General features: G+C 46.6%; 2 protein-coding genes and 2 non-coding genes across 4 annotated transcripts; all 4 read right to left on the reverse strand.

Moving 5' to 3' along the window:
* Window positions 1-1,834: 1,834 nt before the first annotated feature.
* Window positions 1,835-2,919, reverse strand: LOC120567409. Its single transcript, XM_039814366.1, has 3 exons — window positions 2,878-2,919; window positions 2,528-2,782; window positions 1,835-2,419 (listed from the first exon to the last, which is right to left on the reverse strand). The coding sequence occupies exons 2-3, from the start codon at window positions 2,728-2,730 to the stop codon at window positions 2,020-2,022; spliced, it is 603 nt and encodes a 200-aa protein (XP_039670300.1). The 5' UTR covers window positions 2,731-2,782; window positions 2,878-2,919; the 3' UTR covers window positions 1,835-2,019.
* A 362-nt stretch (window positions 2,920-3,281) lies between these two features.
* On the reverse strand, window positions 3,282-4,547 carry LOC120567393. The gene is made up of 4 exons (XM_039814351.1): window positions 4,364-4,547; window positions 4,192-4,271; window positions 4,071-4,131; window positions 3,282-3,761 (listed from the first exon to the last, which is right to left on the reverse strand). Exons 1-4 carry the CDS (start codon window positions 4,545-4,547, stop codon window positions 3,391-3,393), a joined length of 696 nt encoding a protein of 231 aa, XP_039670285.1. The 3' UTR covers window positions 3,282-3,390.
* An 8,092-nt stretch (window positions 4,548-12,639) lies between these two features.
* trnam-cau lies at window positions 12,640-12,712 on the reverse strand. The gene has a single exon. It is a non-coding gene; the product is annotated as a tRNA-Met (tRNA).
* A 1,477-nt stretch (window positions 12,713-14,189) lies between these two features.
* Window positions 14,190-14,262, reverse strand: trnam-cau. Its single transcript has one exon. It is a non-coding gene; the product is annotated as a tRNA-Met (tRNA).
* Between the last annotated feature and the right edge of the window lie 6,075 nt (window positions 14,263-20,337).

Consider the following 20,337-nt stretch of genomic DNA (forward strand, 5'->3'; position numbering starts at 1 on the left):
ACGAGCTATGAGCGGTGCCGCTCAGTCATTCTTCTCCCCCCGGCTATGCCAGCGGGATGAGGACGACAGTGACCCGGTGGCCACTCCCGCCCCACTCGGGCGCCGCCCTTTCAACAGAGCCCTACCATGGGCTGAGCGACACGATCACACGTCTCGCTCAGCGGCGGAATGAGCTCTGCGCTCCTTGCTGGCCATGTCTGTAAACACAAACATGCGCATGCCCGCTTTCGGAGCACAGCGCGGCATGGATGAGTGTGACACACAAAAGAAAGGCGGGTTGCATCCTATTCTCGACCTGCCCCAATTCAACCGGTGCATAATGGGGCGCCAATTCCACATGCTGACGGTCAAGCACGTGTTGGAATGTGTGCGCCACCACGAATGGTTCACGTCTGTGGATTTGTAAGACGTATACTTTCACATCCAATTATTCCCAGACACAGGAAATTCCTGCGCTTCTTTTTCCAAGGGGCCCATTCCAGTACAACCGGCTGCTGGTCGGGTACTCACTGCCCCCCCGCACTTTTTCCAAGTGCATGGAGACGGCACTTCAGCCGTTGCAGAAGAAAGGCATCAGGGTCCTGTTTTATCTGGACGATCTGCTCATTCTGGCCCCCTCCCGGGAAAAGGCAGCGCTGCAAACTATGAAAGTTTGCGACATCTGCAAACACTGGCTTCGCCATGAACTGGCAAAAAACGCTCACTGCTCCCTGCACAATCGATAGTTTTTCTGGGCGTGGACATAAACTCGATTGTCATGAGGGCCAGGCTGTCAACGGCAAGACGAGACGCACTGATCTCTCTGTTGTCGCACACCACGCCATACGCGGCAGTGTTAGCGTTGTCTGTGATGCTTTTTCAGGGAGACATGTTGTCGTGCGGACGGACAACATTACAGCAGCAGCGTTCATAAACCGCCAGGGCGGCGTGCGCTCGGCCCGGCTATTGGAAATGGCCAGGAGCCTTCTGCTGTGGGCCCACAGTCATCTGGGGTTTTGAACCGGGCGGCAGACCTAATGTTGAAGGGAGGGCCCTCTCACAACGAGTGGAAATTGAATCCCTCTGTTGTTCAGGAGCTGCGGAGCAGGTTCAGGAAAGCGGAAGTGGATCTGTTCGCCTCACGAGAGAACACACAGTGCACACTGTGGTTTTCCTTGAGCACATGGGACAATCCACCCCTCGGCGTAGACACCGCTGGTAAAGCGTTTTCTTGAAGGGGGTCAGCTTGTTGTTTTTGGAAAGAGGAAGGCACTGAGAGGGACAGGACTGTTTACAATTGCTCTCTTCTTAACAGTTAGCTGCCATGTATCATTATGCATATTCATTTTCTTTTGTTGTAAACTGTAAAGCTTGAAATAAAAATCCTGGAAATAGAAGTTTATTCTATGTCTGTTTTTTATTTTTGGTTTGCATAATTTCTTATTTATTTGGATAGCCTAATTCTTATATGGGTAGGCTAATATTCAGTGTAAAATGTTACATTTCATAATATTTCCCCTCTTTGCTGAAGTCAAATTTTTCACGCACAAATACCTACCTTTTCTGCAGTAAATGGTTCACCAATGGCTCCAGACTTGTGATGAATTACGACAGAGAAATCCTTATCAATTACTTTACCATAACCATGTCAGAGAAAAATACAGTTGAATATTGAATTACACGGAGGGGGGAATTGACTCCAAAATAATTTATTTAAATAACTATATACAACAGTGCAAGTGCATAAATTCTCATCTTCCCTTCCCTCCCCCCCTCCCCCCTCCCCATCCCTTTGCACCAGTCCTGTCTGCTCCTTTTTTTTCCCATAGCCTCTGGCTGCCAGGCACTCCCGCCATTCAGTCAAGGACTCGATGGCTGTCTCCCCACAGTACCAGTTCCCGTAGAACTCCTGGTGCCCTGGCAGCTTGCGATCCTTTAAGCAGCTTCTACACACCACCACATCGTTTTTTTTTAGTGTACTTTCTAAACTGTTCACCCGCCTCTTCCCTCTCCGTCCTCCTCTTTCTGTACCTTTGTGTACTATAGGGAACATCTAAAACAGGTGGTGTTGAAGGCACAAGATCGGCTGGCAGGATCAGCCTCTGGCTTGGACCTTGTGTCGTTGTGGCTGAAGGGCACTGCAGGGATGTGAGCGTGGCGGTGGCTGAAGGGCACTGCAGGGATGTGAGCGTGGCGGTGGCTGAAGGGCGCTGTAGCGAAGAGGATGTTGCGGCAGGTTGGTCCGTCTCCCCAAATGTCAGCCGTCTTTTCCTGGCCGTGCCTGCTGTATTGGTTGGCAGGGAAAAGACGTGGGTTGTCCACCACAACCACGACGGACAGAGCCTCTTTCTGGAGTGTAGACTGCTGCTGCACAGGTCCTGTAATTGGAGCCTCAGGACAGGGGATGGCTTGTTGCAGCACCTTAGTCTCTTGACTCCGGCTACGATCGTTAACAACAACAAAAGGGCATGTTTAAAGAAGAGATATATTCCACAAATAAAGTCGTTGTTGCTACCTAGGTTGTACAGATATTTATTGATTTACTCACCATTTTGCCAGCGTTGCCGTGTTCACCTCGGACAGCTGGATGGTGGTTTCAGTCATCACACGTGCGTTGTTGATAACACATTGGCGTAAGTTGTTATACGCATGGATGACTTGGGTCCAGCGGCTCTGGCTCTGGCTGCTCTCGGGGCTCCTCTTTTTTTTGCCAGTGATGGCCATGCAGAGCTGGATGAAGATGGTCTCCATCAGGCGGTTGCAGTTTGGCCACTGGGCCGAACCGTGTGACCCGATGAAAGACCTGGACAATTAAGGCAGTGCAAAACATGGTAATTATAGCTATGGTCACACTGATTGCAAAACAAACAAACTAACACAAAAATCAAATGAACGTACCGTCTGGTGGACTCCACCCCTGGTGCCACATTAAGTTTTTTGACCCTAAACCGACCTATGTTTAGGGTTTGCTGGTGACGAGGAGGGTATGTTGTCCTGCCCTTGTCAAAATCAGACAAGCCCTGCCAGAGGGCTATGATGTGCTTTGCCTCCTCCTGTGTCAGGGCAAGGCTGTGGATTTTTAGTGCCACAAGACAGCGTGCCAAGTCCTGGACTGCTGCATAGCCGGGGATGTTGTCCGGTCCAACAGAGCTCTAGATGAATAAAATGGAACATAGTGACAGACTTGTAGCAAAGCACAATATATTAGGATTGATTCTTTAAAATCAATTGCAAAAAAAGTTAAAACTTACATCAGATGAAGACACAGGATCAGGAGCTACAGCAGACGGGCCTGTGGCAGGTGGAGGGGCTGTGGCAAGCCCACCTGTGGCGGCTGGGGACTGGGCAGTGGAGGGCACTGCAGTGGCAGGGGACTGACTGGTGAGTGGCGTGGCACGCGCTGGGGACCGTCTAGTGGGTGGTGCGGCAGGCCCCGGGAGCACACTGGTGAGTGGCGTGGCAGGCGCTGGGAGCACACTGGTGAGAGGCGTGGCAGGCGCTGGGAGCACACTGGTGAGTGGAGTGGCAGGCGCTGGGAGCACACTGGTGAGAGGCGTGGCAAGCGCTGGGAACACACTGGTGAGTGGCGGTGGGACCAGCGAGTGGGGGAGGTTCCAGGATGGGGACAGTAAAGTCCTCTAACTCCTCTACCTCAGGCTCAACATAGCCCTCATCCTTGGCCACAGACACCTCCTCTGTCTCCAACGCAGCCAGTGTGAGTTTGTAGTCCTCCAGTGCACGGCCAGTCTGGTGATACAAATACTCCACTCCAATGAGCTCACCTGAAAAACACATAGTATCCTGGATCCATGAAATAACTGGCCTTTAAAAATACAAATATGCCTGCCTCTATGGGAATTTAACATAGGGGTGCCCCCTGTATTTTAAGGAAGAGCATTTATTTATTTACGATACATTATTCATTCACAAAGAAAATTGGTCTCCTTAAAGGTTGAGATCAATTTCCAAAAGATGATTTTTTATTCCTCTTTTTAATCAACTTTAGCAAGGGTGTATTCACTTATGGTGAGCACTGTAGATGCAAAACATTTTAATTCAAATGAGATTTTTTAGACACAAAGTAAGTGTACCAGTGTATCTCTGTGGAGGGGTGTATGCCAGGACCCTCCTTCCTATGACCTCCTCGGCGAGCTGGTTGACAGCATGCCGTAGAAGGCCACTGTAGGAGTGGGGCTCCACTCTCCCCTATGCAGCCATGCCCATGTCCTCGTTCCACCTGGCAAGGCCATCCACCAGATAGGCCTGGAAGAACGTGGCACCGGCCAGAGTTCCTAAAGATGGAAATAATTGTTTTATTTAATTGTGCTTTAATTCTCTACATCAATCTACATGTTTTTGTGTTAAAGTTGAGATGAGTTTTTACCTGGGATGAACCGGTTCATGTGGAGATGGAAACTCTCCAGAGATGTTGACCCCCTGGCGCATCTGTAGGTTGGCAGTGTGCGGCCCCCTTTCTGCAGGGTCCCCGTCTGCATATACAGCTGCACGCCAGGGGGGTCCTGGAGGCAGCAAAGGTGTTTTTTCTGCGCCTTCCAGATCTCCGTCATCCTCTCACTGTGGATGAGGCACACCCCTCCCCCCCCCCCAAAAAAACAAAAAAGGGGGTGTTTCTCCTTCTTTCTCCCCCCCCCCCCCGCCCCCCGCCCTCCCCCCCGCAGTTGCAGCCTATCTCTGCCCTGGAGAGGTGTCGCATGACATCAGCAGGGGTGGAGGGGTGGATGTGTCTCGCTGCCAGCTCAGCGTGCTTGGCCGCTGTCAGGGCACGCACGTCGTCCTCATCCCAGATGAAAATACACTGGCTCAGTTGGTTCATGAAGCCAGTGTAGAGAGAGTGGGAGTCTGTGGTGCACCCAATGGCAATCCTCTGCATGTAGTGCCATATGTCCAAGCGTATTAGCATGCGGTCCCACGTCCTAAACAGCCTGGGCAAATGTGTGGATCCGCAGCAGTCCCGGTCCACATAAAGCACCGCAGGAGGCGACACCCCAGCGTCGTTGTAGCGGCTGACGAGGCCTCCAATCAGTAGCCCTCACTGGCCATAGCCCTCACTGGCCGTCAGCACGGACATGATCACCTGCCCGTGATCATTGCCAATGTTGGTGGCCCATGATGCTGTGGAGCGGTGTGTCAGCTTTTTTACAATCTTCTTGGTTGAATCCATTTTCAGGACTCGCCCAAAAAGGGAGGTGATGCTTGCCTTGATCTCTTCCAGCCTGCCCAGCACGTCCTGGGAGTACACCTGCATCAGCCACCGATGTTTTGGCACCGGCAGCATCGCAGGCATGTCTCCGATGGTCACCGGAGCAACCAACCCTGCAGACACAGCCCCCACTGTGACCCCACTGCAGTCTGTCAGGAACTGGAGCTGCTTTTGCAGCCAAACCTCAGAGTGCTGCTCCGCCAGCTGTCTCTGCACCTGGCTTCTGCTGTTCCCGAGGCCCCTCTGGCGCATCTGCCACACGACTTTCATGTCGCAGCCCAGCTTGGACGTCAGCAGACAGGGGAACTGGACGCGATGGCCAATGTCCAGCTAGCGGATGATGTTGCAGGTCCAGCTGATGACCTTACGCTTGCACCCCTTGCAGGCCAGATACTCTGCCACCATAAAGTAGATCCCGCTGACCCCAACCACTTGCCGTACCCTCCGGTGCAATCCGGCAGATGTCAGCTCCTCCTTCCCACAGTCCTCATGAGGGCAGAGTAGCCGCACGCGCCACAGCTTCCTCGGCATCCAAAGGAACAGGGGGTGGCCAAAGTACCTCTCCATCGACAGAATACCGGTGGGGGCAAGTGATGGCTGCGGGGGGTACCACTGTAATGGGAAAAATTACATTTAAGCATAATTCCTTTTTATAATTCCCGTTTTATTTCTACTTTAATTCTCTCACATTATTGAAAGACCGTTTATCTCAGTTTCTGCTTAACTGCTGAGACGTCCAGTCTGGAACATAATGTGAGCACTGTTTGTCTGAACAGATAGGGGCTACAAGGTCACCCTAAAACTATTTCTAGTTTTCCCATGCCAGTTAAGATGTAACTGGGGGGGTGAAAGTCGTACAGGGAGGAGGAGGCGAAATGGCTCCGAGATGTCTCTTGTGTTTTTTCTGATTGTCTTCATGTGTATCAGATTGCCTGTAAGAATTGTAGCGTCACAATAATCCAAGTGTGTGTGTGCTGTCACTCTGAAGATGCATATAAGCCTGGTGTTCTGTTCACTCATTTGAGAAACTGACTCCACACTGGGCTGCGGCCTTTTGTGAAATCATGTTGCTCCTATTTGCAAATATATATGTTTTTAATAAAATATAAAAACCCAACTTGGTTCTAGTCTCAGACTCTAGTCTTATTTGTTTCATTATACTAAACTCTGAAAAACTCCCCCCTGCTGCAAAGGAAACTTCCACTACATCACCACATCCTGTCCACCCTGTTAAAGTCCAGCTCTGGCTGTCCAGTCCTGGACCACTTAAAGAGGGCCTTTGAGATCCACTGCTGGTCTAGGACTGGCAAGGCCGGTATCCAGCCAGCAGGGAGACAAACTCTGCTCTCTATGAAACAGAACACAAGAGATGCAGTGTAAGGCTCTTGTTTTATGTACGTTGTGCTGAACACTCACAAATTGAAATGTCTGAGATTATCTTTTGTATTTATTGTTTTCTGCGCATTGCATCAACTGTGTTTTTTTGTAATTTGTATATGTCATTTTACTACTATTATTCGTATTACTACTATCTCACAAAAAATTATGTTGTATCTACAGGCATGCCAATAACATTTAATTTCAATCAAACTGAATTGTATCTCAAGTGCTGCTATCTCCTCCTCCACACGCTCTGCTGCCATGAACAGGTCCCTGTCATCCACGGCACACGGTGGCTCCAATCCACACGGCACTGCTGCTGGGACTGATGGATGGATGGGCTCCGATGAGCCTCGTGCTGGCACTGCTGGAATGGCTAGAGAAGACAATAATGATTGAGTTTAAAAAAAAAAAAAAGAATCTTTATGTATGTGTATTCATATTACTATTGGCATCACACACTTTAATTACATCAAACTTACTAGGCTGAAACCTGTTGGCAGAAGAAGAGACAAGTCTGCCAGGCGCTGGGGACCGACTGTTGGATGGCACTGCAGAGGCTGGGGACCGGCTAGTGGGTGGCACCGACCGACTGGTGGATGCTGCTGCAGCAGAGGCTGAGGCACTGCCAACAGATGATGTGGAGGAGGATGATTGGGTGCTCGGCGCCCGTTGCAGCTTTATGGAGATAGCCCTCAGGAACATCTCCATGTAGCGTCGGAAGGCTTGCTTGTTGACTCTGTTGGCCAGGGAGTCCTTCACCTCACCCCTCTCACTCTCCCTGATCATGGAAGCCACCAGGTACCCACCAAACCCAAGAGCATTCTCCAAGACCCACCTGAATGTCTGCCCCCTGAAAACACCAACCTGCAGCTTATGCAGACCCAGCACACAGACCTCATCTTCTGGGTCAAGGTCTTGCTCAACTGCAGCTCGCTTGGTCGACTCCAACACCTCCTCTGGTGAAAGAGGACGCAACCATGGTTGGGCCCTGCTCTTCACCCGACCAGCATCATGGGAGTCATTTAAATTGACTTTCCCATCAGCCCTCTTTCTGAACTTTGGCAACATATCTGTCAGTAAGGAAGACAATGTTAAAACCTCATGTGCATCTGAGCACCTATCAGAAGATTAGCCCAATGATACATCTTAAAGACTATTTAAAAGTTAGAAACATGATGACAAGTCCAGATAGCGCTAAGGCTATAACCACCCCATAATTTTCGATTTGTTTAAAAATGTACATACTGTAATTACACCTATATATAGCCACACAAATGTACATACTGTAATCACACCTATACATAGCCTTGTTCTACTGCTCTTCATGCTATTCATCCTGCACATACACTTATTCTACTACTCTTATAATGTTACCACACTGCACATAGCTGTACATATCTGTCTATATGGTTCACACAGATTACCCATATTTATTCAGTTTTTCTTATTATATTCTGCTAATACACTGCATATATCTATATTATTCGTAATATTATTATAATGTCACTGCTACTTCATTGCACATATCTGTACATGGTGTTTATACATCGTTCATGTTACATATATTACATAGCCATATTTATTCTGCTCTCATAACACTGTAATATATTTAATTGTCCTGTCTATGCTCAACCTGTCTATACTTGTATATTACACTGTACTTTTCAGATTTTTTTTTGCACTTTTGGTTGGATGCATTTTGTTGTCTTTGTACTTGTACTCTGCACAATGACAATAAAGTTGAATCTAATATCAACGCAGAAAGGAGAATGGCACTGTACCGACCACACACATACCTATAGATTGATTATATAGTAATAAAGGCTTTGCTAATAAAAGTCCACCAAAAGTGACGATGACTAGCTAGCTAAAGATAAAAAAAAAAAGCTTCAAGCGACGACTTTGATTACGTCCCGGTAAGATAACTGCCGCGGGCTAATTTAACATTAATTCCTACCTGGCTTGTCCTAACAGTGATTAATCATCAATGGTAGGCTAATAATAATTAACAAAAACCAGTAACTTTAACTTAGTCAAGCTTTATGAATGAAGCAGAGTTCAGTTTGTGTAATCGTTTTCAAGTGGGGGAGGGATAACTTCAGTAACTTTGAACTTTTGAACATGACACTTACAATACAATAAATATAAATAAAAAAAACGTAAACAAAGTCGAAATCTTCCTCCGCAGAAACAAAACTTGCCGAAAACAACACTGCAAAATACTCGCTGAGGTAAATAACCGTAGAGTTAGCGTACCTGTCCAATTTAGAGCTCGCGCCGCTACAGGGGGTGAGGGCAGGACGTACCCCATAGCAACGGTTCTCTGATTGGCTCATGCTTGACCCGGCCCTTGGATATGCTGACTGCTCAGGGACTGTCTGTTGCCAGGCTGTCACTCTGGGGGAAACAGCTCTCCTCATTGGCTCCTGTTTCTAGGAAGACACTCGAGCTGTGATTGGTTGCTGATTTGTGGTGGCAACGAGCCCCCTCATTGGCCAATTCTTGAAAGCTATTCGAGCTGTCATTCGCTGGCCGTTGCTCAACTCACAGCCAGCCTTAGGCACCAACGAGGCCACGGAAAGTCTTGCAATTATTGAGAAAATTACGGAAAGTGTTAGGTTGTAAAAAGTTAAAACCATACTTATGTTTTGAAAACATTGTTTAATGGGGCCTGCAGCTAAATCTAATCAAGTAACTACACTAATCAGCATTTGTCTGGCTCACACCTTCTCTAGCTTCTAGAGAATCAGTAGAGGTCATATCAGTCATTTATCATACAGGAGAAAGCTCCTTGTCTCCACACATGGAGATCTATTGTATCTGTTTTGGGGGAGCCACCCCCTGTTGGGCCAGACTTGTTTAGAACAAAGAAAATGTGTATCTCTGTAAACTTGAATATAATCAGCACTACCATGATAATTGACATTTGTCTGTGACCTGGAGTTAATCTAATCAGAGGTGTGTCCTTAATCTGAGAGACCTCTGACCAATAGGGTAAGATTTTATTTGAGGAACCACCCAGGTGTAGGGAATAAATGTGGAATCCAGGGAAGGTCTCGGGGCTTCAATCTGTGACCCCGCAAGGGAAGCAGTTGACGTCCGCTGTTTACAGCGTATTGTTTTGTCATCTTGCATGGCTGCAATCTGTGTCCCCACAAGGGGAAGCATGTCTGCAGTCTGCTGCTGGCAGTGTTTTATGTTTTATGTTTAATTGTGTTTTGACTGTCGTTTTCATGCAGTTTCATTAAACCTTTTGCTTAACTTTCAATTCGACCCCAGCCTCTTCTTCCTCCTCAGAAATCAGAACGATCACGTCTTTTAGAGATTCCTTACAAAAGACTAACAATGCAGTCTTTAAACTCAATAACAGCAATGTATCTGCAAACCCAAATGCTCACACAAAGGCTCAAATCAACCGTAGGTGCTTTGTCATGACCCCACGCAAAAGCCATGACAAAAGACGGGAAGCAAAGGCTGTGAAGGAAATGCAAGACTAAGAATATGACTACAACACAAGAAATGATGATTCAGTGACGGCGGTAGTCAGTTTAGTCAGTGGTGAATGTGTGTGCATGGATGAGTGTGAGGTATGGTGTCAGAGATTTACGCTGGACAGCGTAAAACAAACAAAGATGAGCGGGAGAAGTGCTGGACAGAGCTCCTCTAGGGCAATCACTGATGGACAACAGCTAGTGAAACACTACTGAGGGCGGGCTTTATACGACGATGGACAGATGATCAACAGTAACGTAATCAACCACGTCACCAAAGAGCGCTTAGGTTGAATTTGTTTACAGCAAAGATGGCAGCCGCTGGAGAATTGAGATGTGTACATTCCGCCATCGCGTCTATTGTAAAAGATATGGACAGCGCATTCATTTTGAAAGAGGAACAGTGAACCGCGATCACGTGTGTATAGACATTGCCACATCCGTCCGCACGACACTGAAACTGCCGCTTCTGCCTTTGCTCTGTCGAAGCCTGCCTTTGACTCGCAGCTTCTGTCATGTCTGTCTCTGTTGCTCTGATTGGTTGTAGGTCTATCCAGTTTAGGGCAGAGGCATTTTCTTTCCTGGTTCGGTTGAAACACGCCCTGTAATCACAGCCCAATGGAGCAGTATCGGACTCACATTCTGACTAGGATCTGAGTGTGACGACTTCATGCTAGGTGGGTGTGCCAACGAGGCTTGAAAATTTGCACGTGGTGATTCGGAGGAGATGTCATAGTTGAAAGCATAAAGTAACTTCATTTTCTAAAACGTCTGCCTACAGTGCCAACGAGAGCTTTTCTCATATATTACAGGTTAAGCGATAACTATTCAACTTCGCAAATCACCATTGATCTCGGAAACAACGACAGACAACACGATGTTATCACAATGCCCACTCATATGCTTGTTCCAGAGGTTTGGAGCACCTGCTTTATTTTTAAGCATCATCAATGCTTTTTTTGTTATGCAAATCTTGTGGAAGTCTACTTTTTAAGAACACATATTCGCAGTTGATTTTAAAACTCCTGCCCCGTGTGAGGCTTGAACTCACGACCTTCAGATTATGAGACGCCGCTGCCTACTGCGCCAACGAGGCCACGGAAAGTCTAGCAATTATTGAGAGAATTACGGAAAGACTAACAAGCGGTCTTTAAACTCAATAAAAGCAATGTATCTGCAAACCCAAATACTCACACAAAGGCTCAAATCAACCGTAGGTGCTTTGTCATGACCCCATGCAAAAGCCATGACAAAAGACGGGAAGCAAAGGCTGTGAAGGAAATGCAAGACTAAGAATATGACTACAACACAAGAAATGATGATTCAGTGATGGCGGTAGTCAGTTTAGTCAGTGGTGAATGTGTGTGCATGGATGAGTGTGGGGTATGGTGTCGTGAGATTTACGCTGGACAGCGTAAAACAAACAAAGACGAGCGGAGAGGTGCTGGACTGAGAGCTCCTCTAGGGCAATCACTGATGGACAACAGCTAGTGAAACACTACTGAGTGAATTTGCTCAGAAAATAAAGAAAATGGCTTAATGAAGCTTAATTTGGCCATCACTTTCAACCACCTAAACCTGGTAAAAGGTATGAGGTACTCATCCATAGCCAGTGAATTACCTACTGTAGCATTAGCCTGGATGCCAGCCGAACTTAGCCCCGCCAACAGCATTTGAGGTCGGTATGTTCGGTCTGGACTTGATCCGGTTGGATCAACTGTGCTCGAACCAGAGCAGTTCGGACCAATCAAATTGTCAGGGCGGGCTTTTGGCGATGAATGCATGAGATGATCAACAGTAACGTAATCAACCACGTCACCAAAGAGCTTAGGTTGAATTTGTTTACAACAAAGATGGCTGCCGCCGGAGAATTGAGATGTGTACATTCCGCCATCGCGTCTGTTGTAAAAGATATGGACACGACACGTCATTTTGAAAGAGGAACAGAGAACCGCGATCACGCGTGTGTATAGACATTGCCACATCCGTCCGCACGACACTGAAACTGCCGCTTCTGTCTTTGCTCTGTCGAAGCCTGCCTTTGACTCGCAGCTTCTGTCATGTCTGTCTCTGTTGCTCTGATTGGTTGTAGGTCTATCCAGTTTAGGGCAGAGGCATTTTCTTTCCTGGTTCGGTTGAAACACGCCCTGTAATCACAGCCCAATGGAGCAGTATCGGACTCACATTCTGACTAGGATCTGAGTGTGACGACTTCATGCTAGCTGGGTGCGCCAACGAGGCTTGAAAATTTGCATCGGTGATTGTCGCAGATGTCATAGTTGAAAGCATAAAGTAACTTCATTTTCTAAAACGTCTGCCTACGGTGCCAACGTACTTTTCTCATATATTACAGGTTGCCGATAACTATTCAACTTCGCAAATCACCGTTGATGTCGGAAACAACGACAGACAACACGATTTATCACAATGCCCACTCATATGCTTGTTCCAGAGGTTTGGAGCACCTGCTTTATTTTTAAGCATCATCAATGCTTTTTTTGTTATGCAAATCTTGTGGAAGTCTACTTTTTAAGAACACGTATTCGCAGTTGATTTTAAAACTCCTGCCCCGTGTGAGGCTTGAACTCACGACCTTCAGATTATGAGACTGACGCGCTGCCTACTGCGCCAACGAGGCCACGGAAAGTCTAGCAATTATTGAGAGAATTACGGAAAGACTAACAAGCGGTCTTTAAACTCAATAAAAGCAATGTATCTGCAAACCCAAATACTCACACAAAGGCTCAAATCAACCGTAGGTGCTTTGTCATGACCCCACGCAAAAGCCATGACAAAAGACGGGAAGCAAAGGCTGTGAAGGAAATGCAAGACTAAGAATATGACTACAACACAAGAAATGATGATTCAGTGATGGCGGTAGTCAGTTTAGTCAGTGGTGAATGTGTGTGCATGGATGAGTGTGAGGTATGGTGTCAGAGATTTACGCTGGACAGCGTAAAACAAACAAAGACGAGCGGGAGAGGTGCTGGACTGAGAGCTCCTCTAGGGCAATCACTGATGGACAACAGCTAGTGAAACACTACTGAGTGAATTTGCTCAGAAAATAAAGAAAATGGCTTAATGAAGCTTAATTTGGCCATCACTTTCAACCACCTAAACCTGGTAAAAGGTATGAGGTACTCATCCATAGCCAGTGAATTACCTACTGTAGCATTAGCCTGGATGCCAGCCGAACTTAGCCCCGCCAACAGCATTTGAGGTCGGTAAGTTCGGTCTGGACTTGATCCGTTGTGGATCAACTGTGCTCGAACCAGAGCAGTTCGGACCAATCAAATTGTCAGGGCGGGCTTTATACGACGATGGACAGATGATCAACAGTAACGTAATCAACCACGTCACCAAAGAGCGCTTAGGTTGAATTTGTTTACAACAAAGATGGCTGCCGCTGGAGAATTGAGATGTGTACATTCCGCCATCGCGCTGGTAAGTTGTAAAAGATAGGGGAGGCATTCATTTTGAAAGAGGAACAGAGAACCGCGAATACGTGTGTATAGACATTGCCACATCCGTCCGCACGACACTGAAACTGCCGCTTCTGTCTTTGCTCTGGTCGAAGCCTGCCTTTGACTCTCGCAGCTTCTGTCATGTCTGTCTCTGTTGCTCTGATTGGTTGTGGTGGTCTATCCAGTTTAGGGCAGAGGCATTTTCTTTCCTGGTTCGGTTGAAACACGCCCTGTAATCACAGCCCAATGGAGCAGTATCGGACTCACATTCTGACTAGGATCTGAGTGTGACGACTTCATGCTAGCTGGGTGTGCCAACGAGGCTTGGAAAATTTGCACGTGGTGATTCGTCGCGAGATGTCATAGTTGAAAGCATAAAGTAACTTCATTTTCTAAAACGTCTGCCTACGGTGCCAACAGAGCTTTTCTCATATATTACAGGTTGCCGATAACTATTCAACTTCGCAAATCACCGTTGATGTCGGAAACAACGACAGACAACACGATTTATCACAATGCCCACTCATATGCTTGTTCCAGAGGTTTGGAGCACCTGCTTTATTTTTAAGCATCATCAATGCTTTTTTGTTATGCAAATCTTGTGGAAGTCTACTTTTAAGAACACGTATTCGCAGTTGATTTTAAAACTCCTGCCCCGTGTGAGGCTTGAACTCACGACCTTCAGATTATGAGACTGACGCGCTGCCTACTGCGCCAACGAGGCCACGGAAAGTCTAGCAATTATTGAGAGAATTACGGAAAGACTAACAAGCGGTCTTTAAACTCAATAAAAGCAATGTATCTGCAAACCCAAATACTCACACAAAGGCTCAAATCAACCGTAGGGTGCTTTGTCATGACCCCACCAAAAGCCAGCGCAAAAGACGGGAAGCAAAGGCTGTGAAGGAAATGCAAGACTAAGAATATGACTACAACACAAGAAATGATGATTCAGTGATGGCGGTAGTCAGTTTAGTCAGTGGTGAATGTGTGTGCATGGATGAGTGTGAGGTATGGTGTCAGAGATTTACGCTGGACAGCGTAAAACAAACAAAGACGAGCGGGAGAGGTGCTGGACTGAGAGCTCCTCTAGGGCAATCACTGATGGACAACAGCTAGTGAAACACTACTGAGTGAATTTGCTCAGAAAATAAAGAAAATGGCTTAATGAAGCTTAATTTGGCCATCACTTTCAACCACCTAAACCTGGTAAAAGGTATGAGGTACTCATCCATAGCCAGTGAATTACCTACTGTAGCATTAGCCTGGATGCCAGCCGAACTTAGCCCGCCAACAGCATTTGAGGTCGGTAAGTTCGGTCTGGACTCTGATCCGTTTTGGATCAACTGTGCTCGAACCAGAGCAGTTCGGACCAATCAAATTGTCAGGGCGGGCTTTATACGACGATGGACAGATGATCAACAGTAACGTAATCAACCACGTCACCAAAGAGCGCTTAGGTTGAATTTGTTTACAACAAAGATGGCTGCCGCTGGAGAATTGAGATGTGTACATTCCGCCATCGCGTCTGTTGTAAAAGATATGGACAGCGCATTCATTTTGAAAGAGGAACAGAGAACCGCGATCACGTGTGTATAGACATTGCCACATCCGTCCGCACGACACTGAAACTGCCGCTTCTGCCTTTGCTCTGTCGAAGCCTGCCTTTGACTCCGCAGCTTCTGTCATGTCTGTCTCTGTTGCTCTGATTGGTTGTAGGTCTATCCAGTTTAGGGCAGAGGCATTTTCTTTCCTGGTTCGGTTGAAACACCCTGTAAACACTCCCAATGGAGCAGTATCGGACTCTACATTCTGACAGGATCTGAGAGTGGCGACTTCATCACTTCGCTAGCTGGGTGCCAACGAGGCTTGAAAATTTGTAACGCGGGTGATTCGTTCGCAGATGTCATAGTTGAAAGCATAAAGTAACTTCATTTTCTAAAACGTCTGCCTACGGGCTAACGAGGCTTTTCTCATATATTACAGGTTAGGCGATAACTATTCAACCCGGCCAAATCACCGTTGATGTCGGAAACAACGACAGACAACACGATTTATCACAATGCCCACTCATATGCTTGTTCCAGAGGTTTGGAGCACCTGCTTTATTTTTAAGCATCATCAATGCTTTTTTGTTATGCAAATCTTGTGGAAGTCTACTTTTAAGAACACGTATTCGCAGTTGATTTTAAAACTCCTGCCCCGTGTGAGGCTTGAACTCACGACCTTCAGATTATGAGACTGACGCTACGCCTACTGCCAACGAGGCCACGGAAAGTCTAGCAATTATTGAGAGAATTACGGAAAGACTAACAAGCGGTCTTTAAACTCAATAAAAGCAATGTATCTGCAAACCCCAATACTCACAACGCGTCAAATCAACCGTAGGTGCTTTGTCGTGACCCCACGCAAAGCCATGACAAAAGACGGGAAGCAAAGGCTGTGAAGGAAATGCAAGACTAAGAATATGACTACAACACAAGAAATGATGATTCAGTGATGGCGGTAGTCAGTTTAGTCAGTGGTAATGTGTGGTTGCGTATGGATGAGTGAGGTATGGTGTCAGAGATTTACGCTGGACAGCCGTAAAACAAACAAAGACCAGCCGGGAGAGGTGCTGGACTGAGAGCTCCTCTAGGGCAATCACTGATGGACAACAGCTAGTGAAACACTACTGAGTGAATTTGCTCCGAAAATAAAGAAAATGGCTTAATGAAGCTTAATTTGGCCATCACTTTCAACCACCTAAACCTGGTAAAAGGTATGAGGTAATCTATCCATAGCCAGTGAATTACCTACTGTAGCATTAGCCTGGATGCCAGCCGAACTTAGCCCCGCCAACAGCATTTGAGGTCGGTAAGTTCGGTCTGGACTTGATCCGTTGTGGATCAACTGTGCTCGAACCAGAGCAGTTCGGACCAATCAAATTGTTAGGGCGGGCTTTATAACGACGATGGACAGATGATCAACAGTAACGTAATCAACCACGTCACCAAAGAGCTTTAGGTTGAATTTGTTTACAACAAAGATGGCTGCCGCTGGAGAATTGAGATGTGTACATTCCGCCATCGCGTTGCGTTCGTAAAAGATATGGACAGCGCATTCATTTTGGAAAGAGGAACAGAGAACCGCGATCACGTGTGTATAGACATTGCCACATCCGTCCGCGAGACACTGAAACTGCCGCTTCTGCCTTTGCTCTGTCGGGCCCGCCTTTGACTCGCAGCTTCTGTCATGTCTGTCTCTGTTGCTCTGATTGGTGGTAGGTCTATCCAGTTTAGGGCAGAGGCATTTTCTTTCCTGGTTCGGTTGAAACACGCCCTGTAATCACAGCCCAATGGAGCAGTATCGGACTCACATTCTGACTAGGATCTGAGTGTGACGCTTCATGCTAGCTGGGTACTAACGAGGCTGAAAATTTGCAACGCAAAATGCGGGTGATTCTGATACGCCGATGTCAAGTTGAAAGCATAAAGTAACTTCATTTTCTAAAACGTCTGCCTACGGTGCCAACGAGAGCTTTTCTCATATATTACAGGTTAAGCCGATAACTATTTCAACTCGCAAATCACCGTTGATGTCGGAAACAACACAGACAACACGATTTATCACAATGCCCACTCATATGCTTGTTCCAGAGGTTTGGAGCACCTGCTTTATTTTTAAGCATCATCAATGCTTTTTGTTATGCAAATCTTGTGGAAGTCTACTTTTAAGAACACGTATTCGCGAGTTGATTTTAAAACTCCTGCCCCGTGTGAGGCTTGAACTCACGACCTTCAGATTATGAGACTGACGCGCTGCCTACCGCTAACGAGGGCTAATGGAAAGTCGAAAGCAATTATTGAGAGAATTCGAAAGGAAGACAACAAGCGGTCTCTTAAACTCAATAAAAGCAATGTATCTGCAAACCCAAATACTCACACAAAGGCTCAAATCAACCGTAGGTGCTTTGTCATGACCCCACGCAAAAGCCAGACAAAGAACGGGAAGCAAAGGCTGTGAAGGAAATGCAAGACTAAGAATATGACTAGAACACAAGAAATGATGATTCAGTGACGGGCGGTAGTCAGTTTAGTCAGTGGTGAATGTGTGCTGGATGAGTGTGAGGTATGGTGTTCAGAGATTTACGCTGGACAGCGTAAAACAAACAAAGACGAGCGGAGAGGTGCTGGACTGAGAGCTCCTCTAGGGCAATCACTGATGGACAACAGCTAGTGAAACACTACTGAGTGAATTTGCTCAGAAAATAAAGAAAAGGCTTAATGAAGCTTAATTTGGCTATCACTTTCAACCACCTAAACCTGGTAAAAGGTATGAGGTAACTCATCCATAGCCAGTGAATTACCTACTGTAGCATTAGCCGGATGCCAGCGAACTTAGCCCCGCCAACAGCATTTGAGGTCGGTAAGTTCGGTCTGGATCTTGATCCGTTGTGGATCAACTGCGCTCAACCAGAGCAGTTCGGACCAATCAAATTGTCAGGGCGGGGCTTATACGACGATGGACAGATGATCAATAGTAACGTAATCAACCACGTCACCAAAGAGCGCTTAGGTTGAATTTGTTTACAACAAAGATGGCTGCCGCTGGAGAATTGAGATGTGTACATTCCGCCATCGCGTCTGTTGTAAAAGATAACGGAAGCGCATTCATTTTGAAAGAGGAACAGAGAACCGCATCACGCGGTGTATAGACATTGCCACATCCTCATCCGCGACACACTGAAACTGCCGCTTGCTCCTTTGCTCTGTCGAAGCCTGCCTTTGACTCGCAGCTTCTGTCATGTCTGTCTCTGTTGCTCTGATTGGTTGTAGGTCTATCCAGTTTAGGGCAGAGGCATTTTCTTTCCTGGTTCGGTTGAAACACGCCCTGTAATCACAGCCCAATGGAGCAGTATCGGACTCACATTCTGATTATTGAGAGAATTACGGAAAGACTAACAAGCGGTCTTTAAACTCAATAAAAGCAATGTATCTGCAAACCCAAATACTCACCCAAAGGCTCAAATCAACCGTAGGTGCTTTGTCATGACCCCACGCAAAAGCCATGACAAAAGACGGGAAGCAAAGGCTGTGAAGGAAATGCAAGACTAAGAATATGACTACAACACAAGAAAATGATTATTCAGTGACGGGGTAGTCAGTTTAGTCAAGTGGTGAATGTGTGTGCATGGATGAGTGTGAGGTATGGAAGTAGAGATTTACGCTGACCTGCGGAAACAACAAAGAAGAGCCGGAGAGGTGCTGGACTGAGAGCTCCTCTAGGGCAATCACTGATGGACAACAACTTAGTGAAACACTACTGGAGTGAATTTGCTCAGAAAATAAAGAAAATGGCTTAATGAAGCTTAATTTGGCCATCACTTTCAACCACCTAAACCTGGTAAAGGTATGTAGGTACTCATCCATAGCCAGTGAATTACCTACTGTAGCATTAGCCTGGATGCCAGCCGAACCTAGCCCCGCCAACAGCATTTGAGGTCGGTAAGTTCGGTCTGACCTGATCCGTTAGGATCAACTGGCCCAACCAGAGCAGTTCCGGACCAATCAAATTGCAGGGGCTTTACATGGACAGAGATCAATAGTAACGAATCAACCACGTCACCAAAGACCCTTAGGTTGAATTTGTTTACAACAAAGATGTCGCCGCTGGAGAATTGAGATGTGTACATTCCCCACCGCCTTGGTTGTAAAAGATATGGACAGCGCATTCATTTTGAAAGAGGAACAGAAAACCGCGATCACGTGGTATAGACATTGCCACATCCGTCCACGCAACGACACTGAAACTGCCGCTTCTGCCTTTGCTCTGTCGGAAGCCCCGCCTTTGACTCGCAGCTTCGTGACGTTGTCTCTGTTTGCTCTGATTGGTTGTGTGGTCTATCCAGTTTAGGGCAGAGGCATATTCTCTTCCTGGTTCGGTTGAAACAACCCTGTAATCACAGCCCAATGGAGCAGTATCGACTCACATATCTGACTAGGATCTGAGTGTGACGAATTCATGCTAGCTGGTGTGCCAACGCAGGCTTTGAAAACTTGCACGGGTGATTCACATCGCAGATGTCATAGTTGAAAGCATAAAAGTAACTTCATTTTCTAAAACGCCTGCCTACAGTGCCAACGGGAGCTTTTCTCATATATTACAGGTTAGCGATAACTATTCAACTTCCGCAAAATCACCGTTGATCTCGAAACGACAGACAACACGATTTATCACAATGCCCACTCATATGCTTGTTCCAGAGGTTTGGAGCACCTGCTTTATTTTTAAGCATAATCAATGCTTTTTTGTTATGCAAATCTTGTGGAAGTCTACTTTTAAGAACACGATTCGCAGTTGATTTTTAAACCCCTGCCCCGTGAGGCTTGAACTCACCAATCTTCAGATTATGAGACTGACGCGCTGCCTACTGCTAACGAAGCTAAATAAAGAAAGTCTAGAAAATTATTGAGATGAATTTCGGAAAGACTCCGAACAAGCGGGCCCTAAACTCAATAAAGCAATGTATCTGCAAACCCAAATACATACACAATAAAGGCTCAAATCAATCATAGGTGCTTGTCATGACCCCCAATGCGAAAAGCCCAAGACAAAAGACGGAAGCAAAGGCTGTGAAGGGGAAATGCAAGATTCAAAGAATATCACTACAACACAAGAAATGATGATTCAGTTGACGGGGGTAGTCAGTTTAGTCAGTGGTGAATGTGTGTGCATGGATGAGTGGAGGTATGGTAGTCAGAGATTTACGCTTGGACAGCGTGAAAACAAACAAAGACGAAGGGAGAGGTGCTGGACT

Source organism: Perca fluviatilis, chromosome 10 (assembly GCF_010015445.1).
Source record: "Perca fluviatilis chromosome 10, GENO_Pfluv_1.0, whole genome shotgun sequence".
Taxonomy (NCBI): Eukaryota; Metazoa; Chordata; class Actinopteri; order Perciformes; family Percidae; genus Perca; species Perca fluviatilis.